Source organism: Salvelinus namaycush, chromosome 11 (genome assembly GCF_016432855.1).
Source record: "Salvelinus namaycush isolate Seneca chromosome 11, SaNama_1.0, whole genome shotgun sequence".
NCBI lineage: Eukaryota > Metazoa > Chordata > Actinopteri > Salmoniformes > Salmonidae > Salvelinus > Salvelinus namaycush.
The window spans coordinates 10,607,831-10,623,522 of record NC_052317.1 but is presented as its reverse complement, the minus strand read 5'-3'; the positions used below and the strand labels follow the sequence as shown (position 1 = coordinate 10,623,522).

The 15,692-nt window shown below is 41.1% G+C and overlaps 1 protein-coding gene across 1 annotated transcript; it reads left to right on the top strand.

The window, feature by feature from the left end:
* Positions 1-2,406: 2,406 nt before the first annotated feature.
* On the top strand, positions 2,407-5,551 carry LOC120056274 (inhibin beta C chain-like). Its single transcript, XM_039004520.1, has 2 exons — positions 2,407-2,752; positions 4,758-5,551. Exons 1-2 carry the CDS (start codon positions 2,407-2,409, stop codon positions 5,549-5,551), a joined length of 1,140 nt encoding a protein of 379 aa, XP_038860448.1.
* The last annotated feature ends 10,141 nt before the right edge of the window (positions 5,552-15,692 follow it).

Sequence of the window (15,692 nt, the reverse complement as noted above, 5' to 3'; positions counted from 1 at the left end):
CCACATTTTGAAATTGCACCTTGTGTATTCTAATATTCTAATTCCACTCGGTTTCCCAGAAAATAAAACATCTAAAATACTTGTTTATTTGGTCAGGGGCCACCTAGGGGCTGGGGGCCCTACGCGACCACTAATGTCAATAACATTTAGGGCTGGCCCTGCTTCCATTACAAGGTTCATATGCTTCAAGCACACATTGTGTGTCTATTTGAAGGCCACTGTGACTGCTTTATAAACCCGAAAAAGAGAAAAGCTGCCACAGTGGAGAAAATAGTGTCAGTCACACTTGGAGACACGTCATAGGGTGGGGACGCCACCATAAACACACAATGTACTGATCCTGCGCTGATACTGGTTAAAGAAGTCTGACTGACTTCCACATAGTCTGGAGAAAAGAGATCCACCCACCATAAATGAAAAGAATCTACTGTCTATTTACAGTACAAGTGTCTTCCACAACAAACACTACAGTATCTGTAATATGTGGTCAATTGCTGTGACACGCCATTTTTCTGATAAGGCTAACAGAGTGGTCATGATGACATGGGGAAAGAGACAATTAGAATATTACATGATAGGGATCCACAATAATTAAGGCTGACATGATATACAGTAGTCGTGTATGTCATTTACTTGATCAAATGATGTCTGAGTAGGTTAATTCTATATCATTACAATGCCTTTGGTGCAGAGGTTGCAAAATTCGTATGTGTCTTTTCTGTGGAATGGAGTTTTTCCTGATCTCCCGAGTGGCGCAGCCTGGTTCAAATCCAGGCTGTATCACAACTGGCTGTGATTGGGAGTCCCATAGGGCGGCGCACAATTGGCCCAGTGTCGTCCGGGTTTGGCTGGTGTAGGTTGTCATTGTAAATAAGAATTTGACCTTAACTGGCTTGGCAAGTTAAATAAAAAATAAAAATTTGAACTGATCAATTAAAACTCTGGGTCCCATTCGTAGGCTATAACAGGTTCCAACTTTAACTTTTCTCACTGGCTCAAGCGGGCCAGTTGGCCAAAAATCTACTGGCCAGAACAGAATTTCTACTGGCCCAGATGATGTTGTTTTTAAATGCATTGGGTTCATGCAGGCTATATTTGGTTATGATGATATGTATTAAAAAGCTGTTTAATATAATTTAGCAATGTAAGTCATTACTCCATTCTTTAGAGTTGCACTGTATTAATTGCATAAATGTTTATAATTTTGAGAAGATTAGGACACTGCCCTTTTAAGACAATTGCATTCCAAAAGAGATATTATAAACTGGGTGGTTCGAGGCCTTAATGCTGATTGGTATGACAAAACATTTGTTTTTACTCTTCTAATTATGTTGGTAACCAGTTTATAATAGCAATAAGTCACCTCGGGGGTTTGTGGTATATGGCCAATATACTGTACCCATCCATATATGGCCAATGGCTGTATCCATCCGCGCTGCGTCGTGCATAAGAACAGCCCTTAGCCGTGGTATAATGGAGATATACCACACCCCCTCTGGCCTTATTGCTTAATCAACCTGACTACAGTAGGCATTCCAAGACAAATGCTACAGTGTGTTTTTATAGATTTCTTTTTGCAGACTATGAACCGTAACCAGCCTATTGCTAGTTTTACTTTTGTAAATCACTTTCCCTAAAATAAATAAGCTCAGCGACTAGATTGATGGGCGCTTCATTTTGCTCAGGACAGCTCGCATGTGAACGTAGAGATCAACTTCTGCACTGCTCGAGTGCTCGAAAGGTTGTGACTCGCTGGAGCGTAGTGGTGCTTGAATGAATGAAAGGCCAATCATATTGCTCAAATACAAATAGCACTACTTTTCTGCGTATTGTCTTCCATGGTAGACTGCGACAGAGCAGCAAAATGTTGGACCTGGAAGGCAAAAATGTGCTGAGAAGTAGCTGGCCTGGTCCGTGCCGCTGCTTTGGAAGTGTTATGACAGTTTGAAAGTATTGAGACGAACGTTGTCTCACCACACATTTTACAGTGGCTCTGCTTTGGTGAAAGTCATAGCTTAGGGTTAGTCATAGCTCATACAATCATAGCTTATTGTATTTACAACACATATTGATACCACTAATATGAGCGGTATTATATATGGTTATATGCAGTATTTTGTCTGGAAACAATCCATTGAACTCAATCAATACATGAAAGGTTCAACTGTTTTCAGACATGAATTATATTAATTTCTTCTAAGGAGTACTATACAAAGCGTGCTTTCCCACCTTGTGGAACATGATAGATAATGCATGCTACATAATCCTCTACATAATGAAGAGTGCTCACCTGACATCAAGGAGAGGTGTGGCCATGCAGGAGCTGTATAAATGAAAGCATGTCTGGAATTTCATTCATAACATTGACAACCCCAGACAGGGTGCACCTCTGAGAACAAACCAACCATGCCTAGCTCAGTCGCACTGCGTTTTCTCTTCTCTTGGGTGGCCCTCCTCTCCAGCCTCCATCAGGGGGAGGGCCGGCCCCGCCTGGCCCAAGACAGTACACCCCGCCTGGGGCAGGAGGAGAGCCAGAGGGCCCTGCTCCTGGAGGCAGTGAAGACAGGCATCTTGAGCTCCGTGGGGATGGAGAAGGAGCCCAGGCCCAGGGAATTGGCTTCAGAGGAGGAGCTGAGGAGGATGCATCAGCTCTACAGGGAAACACTGAGGCATCTGACAGGGAACTCCAGTCAGGAGGGGGAATCCCGGCATTCCCCTAGGAGGACATCCACCCTGCTTCTCCCAGCCACAGGTGAGACCTTATTTAAAGACACATTTCTACTGTACTGGTTTTAACCACAAGGACCTGACTGTTGACATTCTAGATTTAGATCTGACTGCATGGAATTTTGCCTTTACGTATGGTGTATTTATAACCTATTGAAAAGGTCTGAGTTAGACGTCAAAGCCAATGGTTTGGGCTTTGTAAAAGGTGTGTACCTGTGTCCCAATAAACATTCTCCCACGGTGGTGTCTTCAACAAGAATAATTCAAATGCGCTTTTATGAAGAAACAAACAAAAAGCCTTAAAAAACATTTTTTGGGTATAATGTTAATGTACCTGTCAGTGTTTTCTCAAACCATATCTTGTGAGAATGAGTGAGTCATATAATTTAGTCTTAGTGCTTCGTTTTTGTGTGCACTCCAACAAAAGCCTACCATTAACATTAGCATTTGGACTTAGCAAAGGCTTGATAGTAATTCCGAGAGCAGATATTAATTACAGTTGAAGTCGGAAGTTTACATACACTTAGGTTGGAGTCATTAAAACTCGTTTTTCAACCACTCCACAAATTTCTTGTGAACAAACTATAGTTTTGGCAAGTCGGTTAGGACATCTACTTTGTGCATGACACAAGTCATTTTTCCAACAATTGTTTACAGACAGATTATTTCACTTATAATTCACTGTATCACAATTCCAGTGGGTCAGAAGTTTACATACACGAAGTTGACTGTGCCTGTAAACAGCTATGAAAATTCCAGAAAATTATGTCATGGCTTTAGAAGCTTCTGATAGGCGATTTGACATCATTTGAGTCAATTGGAGGTGTACCTGTGGATGTATTTCAAGGCCTACCTTCAAAATCAGTGACTCTTTGCTTGGCATCATGGGAAAAGACCTTGTGAAGATGCTGGAGGAAACAGGTTCATAAGTATCTATATCCACAGTAAAACAAGTCGTATATAGACATCACCTGAAAGGCCGTTCAGCAAGGAAGAAGCCACTGCTCCAAAACCGCCATACAAAATCCAGACTACGGTTTGCAACTGCACATGTCGACAAAGATCGTACTTTTTGGAGAAACGTCCTCTGGTCTGATGAAAGAAAAATAGAACTGTTTGGCCATAATGACCATCGTTATGTTTGTAGGAAAAAGGGGGAGGCTTGCAAGCCGAAAATCACCATCCCAGTCATGAAGCACGGGGGTGGCAGCATCATGTTGTGGGGGTGCTTTGCTGGTGCACTTCACAAAATAGATGGCATCATGAGGAAGGAAAATTATGTGGATATATTGAAGCAACATCTCAAGACATCAGTCAAGAAGTTAAACCTTGGTCGCAAATGGGTCTTCCAAATGGACAATGACCCCAAGCATACTTCCAAAGGTGTGGCAAAATGGCTTAAGGACAACAAAGTCAAGGTATTGGAGTGGCCATCACAAAGCCCTGACCCCTGAAAATTGTGTGTGAGCAAGGCCTACAAACCTGACTCAGTTACACCAGCTCTGTCAGGAGGAATGGGCCAAAATGCACCCAACTTATTGTGGGAAGCTTGTGGAAGGCTACCCGAAACATTTGAACCACGTTAAACAATTTAAAGGCAATGCTACCAAATATTAATTGAGTGTATGTAAACTTCTGATCCACTGGGAATGTGATGAAAGAAATAAAAGCTGAAATAATTCACTCTACTATTATTCTGACATTTCATATTCTTAAAACAAAGTAGTGATCCTAACTGACCTAAAACAGGGAATTTTTACTAAGATTAAATGTCAGGAATTGTGAAAAACTGAGTTTAAATGTATTTGGCTAAGGTGTATGTAAACTTCCGACTTCAACTGTACCTCTTCTCCAAGGTATATAATAATGAACTATTCTAATTTGTAAATCATTTGAATGTAATTTAGCAATATTTTGAGGCGGTAAAGACAGATCCATTATAACTCTTAAAAGCACAGCCTATTGAAGTGATGACAGTAATTCCAAGAAGCTGAGCATTTGTCTAACAACCGTCTTTTCACCTCTTTCAGTGGAGCCTTTCAAAGTGCTTCGGACTGATGAGGAACACACATCAGATGTGCTTTGGTACAGAGCTGTCTTCCACAAGAACCCAAACATCAGGAAGGATCTCACTTTGGCCCGGGCTGAGCTGAAGCTCTACAGACAACTGTTGGATGGCTCGAAAGCTGCCGAGCCCACGATTAGTGAAGAGGTTCATGTTAAGATCTATGAGATGAAACCGCTGAACTCTTCTCTATTGATTCACACAGAGACCCTTGTTCAGACGCTCGCTACAAGAACTGGAGATTTAACTTTGGACATCAGAACTGTTGTTGATAAGTGGAGAGGGAGGTCGGACGGCTACTCTCTGGTTGTGGAAGTAGGACTGGTCGTCGAAGAGGGAACTGATCCCAGGAGGACCCCTCAGATGGTCCTGGAGGTAGACCTTGTAGAGCCTAGATCAGCAGGCAGAAGGAGACGGACTCGCTCCAACAAAGAAGACAACTGCGATGAAGATGGTCGCTGCTGCCGAAAGTCTGTCAACGTGTCCTTCAAGGAGATTGGCTGGTCAGACTGGGTCGTTGCCCCCGATGGTTACAACATGCACTTCTGTGACGGCTCCTGCCCCCACAACTACAAGCCAGCTAGCATGCACGCGCAGGTGAAGTCTCGTCTTCATCATATCAACAAGGGAGCAACACCTCGGCCCTGTTGTGTGCCGGCAGCCTATGAACCTATGGTCCTCATGCACTACGACAGTCGGGGAAAGTTGAAGCTCACACCCTTCAATGACTTGATTGTCAGCAAATGCCACTGTGCTTGAGTCCTTCGGGGAAAGACCAGGCAAGGACAAAAAAAGAGTTGGAACAAACTTTTTCCTTTTGGCGAGCCATTAGATACAATGTGCTAGTGGTACATTCTGAAATAGAAGGGTTACTGTTTTCAAAGGAAGTAAGAAAATAACAGTTGTCATGCTCAATTAGTGACATTCCTAGTGTCCTTTTCAATGGTTAAACAAACAAAAATACCCAACATCATCCATCATCCATGGATTCTGAGAGCAAAAATAGGTTCATTGTAAACAATTCTAGTTACTGTGGAGTGATGATTCCGATATTTACTATTTTATTTGGAAGATTAAACTTATGTTAGTCTCATGTGGCCCGTAATGTCATATTCTTCCAAGACTATTTACAAAATTACATTATTTATTGTAATTTATTTAACAGGGTCTAAAACGTATTTGTATTGTTTGTAGTTTTCAATGTTACAATATTTAGTATGTTCCTTACATCACTGTACTTTAAATATATATTCAATTGAATTTAATGCTATGTACAGTATTATTTCCAAACATTTTGGAAGTTTGTCCATAGAAAATATACTATTCTTTAACATTTCAATAATGGTAGTATGGATATTACTACTTTATGTTGGGTTGTTGTGCCTGAATGCATCTGTACACAAACTTGACAATAAATATTTTTACATACAAATTATGTTTTTACCCCATGTGTTTAATTCCTTAGCAACAGTAACAGAACTTGAAATTCTGACAAGATATGTGTGGTTGTGCTTCGGAATACCATCTAGTCAGATAATATTTCAAGGTTAGGGTGTGCCGTGAAATACATATATGATAGCCAATATCATGCAGCTGTAGCCTTGAAACCGTTCATACTGTGCACTCTTAGAAAAAAAGGTGCTACTTAGAACATAAAAGAACGAACAAAACATGCTGAAAAGCTGCTGTGTTGTTCAATGAACATGTAACCAGGTCAAAAATCCCGACCTATGGTTCACAATGCTTCCAAGTTGGGAAATAGAGCCTGCGAGAAGAGCCCTGTTGCTTCAGGCTATTCGATGTGGAAGAGTAGGAAATTGTGGGCAGCTGGTGTCCAAGAAGGTGCACGTAGCTAGTTATCTGTGTGGAAAACGTTTAATCACAGGTAAGGCATCTTGTTTAGTATAGTTCGTTCGTAACGACACTCACTACTTGTACCTGTATAGTCTGTTTGTGTTGTTGGTCTTGGCTAGCTTAATGTTCCGGTCGGTAGCTAGCTACAGTAGCACTCACTCACGTGGCTGCAAAAGGGCATGAGGGAAGCCCTACAACAGTACATTTTTCTAAGTAGTGAGAACGCTCGGGAGCAGGCAATGTTGAAAAGTAATCTTTAGACATGTCGTACTTTTCTTAAATGTCAGTTTGTAACTGAATAAAACAAGCAGACAAGAAAATTGTGTTTGAAAAGGTCAAGATTTTTCTGTGAGCCAATAGGGTAACCTAGGTAACCACAGGTTGTTTTCCCCACAGGTGGGGCGAGGCTGCGACATTCTATCTAATACCGACTGGGAGTATAGGAGAACCCTTTGAATAACCCTTTTTGGTTCCAGGTAGAACCCTTTTTGGTTCCATGTAGGACATTTTCCACAGATGGTTCTATGGGGACAGTCAAAGAACCATTTTGGAACCCTTTATTCTAAGAGTGTAGCCTTGACCAAGGAGTGAATGACCTACGGGACAAATGAGTAGTGTTTAATTTTGCATGACAGTAAGAATAGCACACTGCACACATGATGCAATGCATTGTAAACTCAGCCCCATGAACAGATATCATATCTTTAAACAATAAATAAAATGTATTTTAGTGTAACGTAATGATAAAGGAATATGAAAGGCAATACTGTATTTTGATAACCACAATTCAATATTATAGCGATAAATTCGGATAAATAAATAAAAAACAAATAATGCTAAAGATACTGTGTAATAACTATTATCATCATATCTTACTTTTTATCTAAGACAAAGATAACAAAAAATAAACAGGTAGCAGGCAACCAAACCCGTTGGTTTTCTATCAAACAACTTCAAAACGAACAATTATTCACACAACAACCCAACATATAACACAACCGTTTTGAGACATAACCCAACACTACTTTTGGGTGTGTACAGTAGAAGACCTATTTTGTAAATTGTGAGAGAGATTTTGATATGAAAGTCAGAGGATAGCCCATTTCAATATAAAATATATTTGTCAGTGTACGTACTGTATACACATACTAATATATATAGTATATATACGTATTTATATAAAATGTATATTATAACATTTCCAAATACAGTATATATTTACACAGAGTGTACATAACATTAGTAACACCTTTTCGAGTAACCCCATTTCTACCCTGTTTAAAGGCACTTAAATATTTTGTCTTGCCCATTCACCCTCTGAATGGTACACATACACAATCCATGTCTCAATTGTCTCGAGGCTTAAAATGTCACGACTTCCGCCGAAGTCGGTCCCTCTCCTTGTTCGGGCGGCGTTCGGCGGTCGACGTCACCGGCCTTCTAGCCATCGCCGATCCACTTTTCATTTGTTTTGTATTTGTTTTACACACCTGGTTTCAATTCCCCAATTACATGTTCATTATTTAACCCTCTGTTTTCCCCATGGTTTTTGTGCGTGAATGTTTTATGTATGTTCGGTCCGTTACTGTGGGCTCGGTATTACGACATGTTATTGGAATATTTGAGTAAAGTTACTTGTGTTACTCATCTCTGCTGTCCTGCGCCAGACTCCTCTGCACCAGCTACACCCAGACCACTACATAAAAATCCTTCTTTAACCTGTCTCCTCCCCTTCACCTACACCAGCAGTTCCTGATATGGAAATAGGGTCACAGGAGAATTCCCAAAATCCCCCCCCAAAATATACAAAATATTTCCAAAAATATATATATGTATATATATTGTAATATCGTCTTTGTATCTCAAAATCATTGTTATGTGGTTAACCTTAAAAATATGAATGAAAATTATTCAAATTTGAAAATTGGGAAAAGGCCGCACTTAACCGTTCCATATGAATCATTCTAGGCCCTCTACGCCATGAAACCACACATTATTGCAGAGACTACCCTTCGCCAGCTCAGTGCTCTCGTCTGCGTTAAAACCAGATATCGATCCAGCTTGGATATGACAGCAGAGATGAGGCGCACACTGTCGACCACACCCTCTGATTTTGAAAATCTCCGACGCGACATGCCTCAAGCACCCCCATCTATTAGTGGTGGTGAGATAAGAGACATTATGTAAGTTCCAGTTGACTGCCCCACATTAAAAGTATGTGATGGTGAGTTGAGAAGACAATCATAAATACTGTTAGAATGTTTTTCAATTGACTGCCATAGCCCCAAATAAAAAAGTTAACATTGGCTGTTAATTACATAATTGTTTTCACAATAGTGTGGGCGTGAGAATTTTCAGATATCAAAATTGGGTTGTGGGCCAAAAAAGTTTGGGAACCCCTGACCTACACTGATTTGAAGTGGTTTTAACAGGTGACATCAATACGGGGATCATAGCTTTCACCTGGATTCAACTGGTCAGTCAATATCATGGAAAGAGCAGGTGTTCCTAATGTTTTGTACACTCAGTGTATATTTGTGTATGTTCATTTAAATATTTTATATACTGATATAATTTCAAATTGTGTATTCTAAAGCGTTAATACATTTCGGGAAGCCTACAGTGCTATGTACACAGGTTACTTGTCCATTGCTTGAGTAGATTGATGAGGGGTGTGACGTATCAAGTGTCCGGAAAGTTGAATATAAGTAAGTAATCAATCTCCAGACATACACAAATATTTACAAATGTAGCCGTCTTCATATAGTAAAAGTACAGAGAATGTACACTAGGTAACTCGCCAAGTTCTTTGTTCATACTTACAAGAAGTCCATCCTCTAATTCTCCACAGCCAAGACCTGATATTAACATCCTCAATCTTACGTTTTGAAAGGTCTTGTTACCACCCAATGTATACAATTTGCAGGGAGTCAAAAATCTGAATCAGTCTTCATCATTGTGCAAACTTGGGTGGGTGGCGTGTGATGTTGAGTGTGGTTATTCAGGAGGCAGTATTATAACGGGCTTCGGTATTAAGCTGTTTTTAAGAGTCTCTCTCTTTCAGATGTACTCACTGTGGCGTGATAAATCTGAAAGGTATCCCACCACAAGAGCATGCAACTAGGTCACAGGGATATTTGCTTCCTCTCTATGTGTCTCCTTAAAACCATAATGAAACACTACTACTACTACTCCCACAAAGTTCATTGTTGGAACCTTTCCATCGCACAGGGAGACTCATTGGTTCAACTATAATTAATGTTTGTTTGGCCATTTCTTGACTTTGAGCATCACTTCCCTCTTTATATCATTTCATTTTTTTTTATTTTTTTTTCAGCATTTGACCACGCTGGACATGAACTGCATTCATCTACCTTAAGTTTGAGGTCCACATTCAATTCTATCACGGTTGAAACGTTGTTGTATTACAAATTAAGACAATGTTTGGGAATCCTAAACATGCTTTTGGTGTCCCCCAGGAGTATCCTAGACCCGTTCTTGTTTAGTCTCTACATTAATGACGAGCCTGTTGCTTGCACTGGCGTTGAAAAACAGATGTACAGTGCAAGAAAAAGTCTGAACTCTTTGGAATTGCCTGGATTTCTGCATAAATTGGTCATACAATTTGATCTGATCTTCATCTAAGTCACAACAATAGACAAACAGTCTGCTTAAACTAATAACAAACAAACAATTATACGTTTTCATGTCTTTATTGAACATACCGTGTAAACATTAACAGTGTAGGGTGGGAAAAGTATGTGAACCCTTAGATTTTATAACTGGTTGACCCTCCTTTGGCAGCAATAATCTCAACCAAATGTTTTCTGTAGTTGCGGATCAGACCTGCACAATGGTCTGGTGGAATTTTGGACCATTCATCTTTACAAAACTGTTTCAGTTCAGCAATATTCTTAGGATGTCTGGTGTGAACCGCTCTCGAGGTCATGCCACAGCATCTCAATCGGGTTGAGGTCAGGACTCTGACTGGGCCACTCCAGAAGGCGTATTTTCGTCTGTTGAAGCCATTCCGTTGTTGATTTACTTCTGTGTTTTGGGTCGTTGTCCTGTTGCATCACCCAACTTCTGTTGAGCTTCAATTGGCAGACAGATAGCCTTACATTCTCCTGCAAAATGTCTTGATAAACTTGGGAATTAATTTTTCCATCGATGATAGCGAGCTGTCCAGGCCCTGAGGCAGCAAAGTAGCCCCAAACCATGATGCTCCCTCCACCATACTTTACAGTTGGGATGAGGTTTTTTTCTCCATTGTGTTGTGTGTCTCACATAGTGTTGTGTGTTCTTTCCAAACAACTCAACTGTAGTTTCATCTGTCCACAGAATATTTTGCCAGAAGCGCTGTGGAACATCCAGATGCTCTTTTGCGTACTTCAGACATGCAGCAATGTTATTTTGGACAGCAGTGGCTTCTTCCGTGGTGTCCTCCCATGAACACCATTCTTTTAGTGTTTTACGTATCGTAGACTCGTCAACAGAGATGTTAGCATGTTCCAGAGATTTCTTTAAGTCTTTAGCTGACACTCTAGGATTCTTCTTAACCTCATTGAGCATTCTGCAGTGTGCTCTTGCAGTCATCTTCGCAGGACGGCCACTCCTAGCGAGAGTAGCAACAGTGCTGAACTTTCTCCATTTATAGACAATTTGTCTTACCGTGGACTGATGAACATCAAGGCTTTTAGAGATACTTTTGTAACCCTTTCCAGCTTTATGCAAGTCAACAATTCTTAATCTTACGACTTCTGAGATCGCTTTTGTTCGAGGCATGGTTCACATCAGGCAATGCTTCTTGTGAATGGCAAACTCAAATTTTGTGTTTGTTTTTATAGGGCTGGGCAGCTCTAACCAACATCTCCAATCTTTTCTCATTGATTGGACTCCAGGTTAGCTGACTCTTAACTCATATTAACTTTTGGAAAAGTCATTAGCCTAGCGGTTCAGATACTTTTTCCAACCTACACTGTGAATGTTTAAATTATGTATTCATATAGACAAGAAAAATACAATAGTTTGTGTGTTATTAGTTTAAGCACGCTGTATTTGTCTATTGTTGTGACGAAGATGAAGATCAGATCAAATGTTATGGTTAATTTCTGCAAAAATCCAGGTAATTCCAAAGGGTTCACATACTTTTTCTTGACACTGTATGCTGATGATACTGTGATTTATGTGCATGCAAAAGAAAAACAGCAGAGGACAGAGAGCAGACATTTACTTTTATTGCTATTTCATTTTTTGGCTGCTCCTGTCTTTTCTATCCTGAGTTCATAAGCAGGTAATTTAAATAAAAACGTATCAGCTTAGTCCCTCTTCAAATTTCCTGAACTTTGTTTTATTTTCCCAGCAGTCAGCTGAGCATTAGACTTAGCTGGGCAGTATCACGTACAGAACTAGTTACTGGGTCCAGGGGTAAAACAAATAACATGCGAGAGCATGTTTGAACTATCACACTGACTAGCTTCTCTTTGTCCCTAATGACCAAAAGTAATTTCATTAATCAAGCATGCAAATATGCATTCTCTCAGTGCAGGATGAATGTTTTTTCTATATCAACCCCATACACCACACCACCAGTTTGATTGATTAGGGCTATTGAACTTACATAACAGAATCAGCTCAATGGATGACTTCACTTCACACTATTTGATAACCCATGGTCTGATTCAAAAAGGGCATCCCCTTTCTTTTTGTACTGACTGTTACTTTACATTTTTTATGAGTGTCATGCCCTGACCTTAGTTATCTATGTTTTCTTTATTATTTTGGTTAGGTCAGGGTGTGACTAGGGTGGTTATGCTAGTTTTGTCTTTTCTAGGGTTTTTGTATATCTAGGGTTTTTTGTAGGTCTAGGTATATATATGTCTATGGTGGCCTGATATGGTTCCCAATCAGAGGCAGCTGTTTATCGTTGTCTCTGATTGGGGACCATATTTAGGTAGCCATTTTCCCTTGGGTATTTGTGGGTTCTTGTCTATGTGTAGTTGCCTGTTCAGCACTCATTTGCATAGCTTCACGGTTCGTTTTGTTATTTTGTTCGTTTTGTTCAGTGTTCATTCTTAATAATAAAGAAGAATGTACGCATACCACGCTGCGCCTTGGTCTCCTCATTTTGACGGCCGTGACAATGAGAAAGGAGAAGCTAAAACCAAAAGCCATTAGCAACTCTATAACCAAAGAGTAAAAAAAATATATATTTATTTATTTATTTATATATATATACAGTTGAAGTCGGAAGTTTACATACACTTAGTTTGGAGTCATTAAAACAAATGTTTCAACCGCTCCACAAATTTTATGTTCACAATCTATAGTTTTGGCAAGTCGGTTAGGACATCTACTTAGTGCATGACACAAGTAATTTTTCCAACAATTGTTCACAGACAGTTTATTTAACTTACAATTCATTGTATCACAATCAAATACCGACCACATTATCTACCAAGAGAATTCTCTTCGATTATAATCACAGCCGTGTATATCCCCCCCAAACAGACACCTCGAAGGCTCTGCAAGAACTTCATTGGACTCTATGTAAACTGGCAACCACATATCCTGAGGCTGCATTTATTGTAGCTGGGGATTTTAACAAAGCTAATCTGAAAACAAGACTCCCTAAATTGTATCAGCATATCGAATGCGTGACCCAGGCTGGCAGCATTCTGGATTGTTGCTACTCTAACTTATGCGACGCATACAAAGCCCTCCCCCGCCCTCCTTTCGGAAAATCTGACCACGACTCCATTTTGTGGCTCCCAGCTTATAGACAGAAACTAAAACAGGAAACGCCCATGCTCAGGTCTGTTCAACACTGGTCCGACCAATCTGATTCCAAGCTTCAAGATTGCTTCGATCATGTGGACTGGGATATGTTCTGGATAGCCTCAGACAAGAACATTGATGTATACGCTGATTCGGTGAGCGAGTTTATTAGCAAGTGCATCGGTGATGTTGTACCCACGGTGACTATTAAAACCTTACCCAAACCGTGGATTGATGACAGCATTCGCGCAAAACTGAAAGCGCAAACCACTGCTTTAATCATGGCAAGGCGACCGGAAACATGATCGAATACAAACAGTGTAGCTATTCCCTCCACAAGGCAATCAAACAAGCTAAGCGTCAGTAAAGAGACAAAGTAGAGTCGCAGTTCAACGGCTCAGACACGAGACATATGTGGCATTGTCTACAGTCAATCACGGATTACAAAAAGAAAACCAGCCCTGTCCCAGACACCGATGTCTTGCTCCCAGACAAATTAAACAACTTCTTTGCTCGCTTTGAGGACAATACAGTGCCACTGACACGTCCCACTACCAAAACCTGCGGGCTCTCCTTCACCACAGCCAACGTGAGTAAAACATTTAAACGTGTTAACCCTCGCAAGGCTGCCAGCCCAGACGGCATCCCTAGCCGTGTCCTGAGAGCATGCGCAGACCAGCTGGCTGGTGTGTTTACGGACATATTCAATCAAGCCCTATCTCAGTCTGCGGTTCCCACATGCTTCAAGAGGGCCACCATTGTTCCTGTTCCCAAGAAAGCTAAGGCAACTGAGCTAAACGACTATCGCCCCGTAGCACTCACTTCCATCATCATGAAGTGCTTTGAGAGACTTGTCAAGGATCATATCACCTCCACCCTACCTGACACCCTAGACCCACTCCAATTTGCTTACCGCCCCAATAGGTCCACAGACGATGCAATCGCATAGGAATACCTATGTAAGAATGCTGTTCATCGATTACAGCTCAGCATTTAACACCATAGTACCCTCCAAACTCGTCATTAAGCTCGAGACCCTGGGTCTCGACCCCGCCCTGTGCAACTGGGTCCTGAACTTTCTGTCGGGCCGCCCCCAGGTGGTGAGGGTAGGAAACAACATCTCCACCCCGCAGATCTACAACCCTGGGGCCCCACAATGGTGCGTTCTCAGCCGTCTCCTTTACTCCCTGTTCACCCATGACTGCGTGGCCATGCACGCCTCCAACTCAATCATCAAGTTTGCAGACGACATTACAGTGGTAAGCTTGATTACCAACAATGACGAGACGGCCTACAGGGAGGAGGTGAGGTGTGGTGTCAGGAAAATAACCTCACACTCAATGTCAACAAAACAAAGGAGATGATTGTGGACTTCAGGAAACAGCAGAGGGAGCACCCCCCTATCCAATTGACGGGACAATAGTGGAGAAGGTGGAAAGTTTTAAGTTTGTCTGCGTACACATCACGGACAAACTGAAATGGTCCAACCACACAGATAGCGTGGTGAAGAAGGCGCAACAGCGCCTCTTCAACCTCAGGAGGCTGAAGAAATTTGGCTTGTCACCAAAAACACTCACAAACTTTTACAGATGCACAATCTAGAGTATCCTGTCGGGCTGTATCACCGCCTGGTACGGCAACTACTCCATCCACTACCGTAAGGCTCTCCAGAGGGTAGTGAGGTCTGCACAACGCATCACCGGGAGCAAACTACCTGCCCTCCAGGACACCTACACCACCCGATGTCACAAGAAGGCCAAAAAGATCATCAAGGACAACAACCACCCGAGCCACTGCCTGTTCACCCTGCTATCATCCAGAAGACGAGGTCAGTACAGGTGCATCAAAGCTGGGACCGAGAGACTGAAAAACAGCTTCTATCTCAAGGCCATCAGACTGTTAAACAGCCATCACTAACATTGAGTGGCTTCTGCCAACATACTGACTCAAATCTCTAGCCACTTTAATAATAAAAAATTGGATGTAATAAAAGTATCACTAGTCACTTTAAACAATGCCACTTTATATAATGTTTACATACCCTACATTACTAATCTCATATGTATATACTGTAATCTATACCATCTACTGCATCTTGCCTATGCCGTTTGGCCATCTCTCATCCATATATTTATAGGTACATATTCTTATTCATTCCTTTACACTTGTGTTTATAATGTAGTTCTTGTGAAATTGTTAGATTACTTGTTAGATATTACTGCATGGTCAGAACTAGAAGCACAAGTATTTCACTACACTCGCATTAACA

Excerpts from the sequence above, each read along its gene's own strand:
- LOC120056274 (XM_039004520.1), top strand. The coding sequence starts at position 2,407 with ATGCCTAGCTCAGTCGCACTGCGTTTTCTCTTCTCTTGGGTGGCCCTC. Across the intron at positions 2,753-4,757 it reads CCTGCTTCTCCCAGCCACAG|TGGAGCCTTTCAAAGTGCTT; the intron begins GTGAGACCTTAT and ends CACCTCTTTCAG.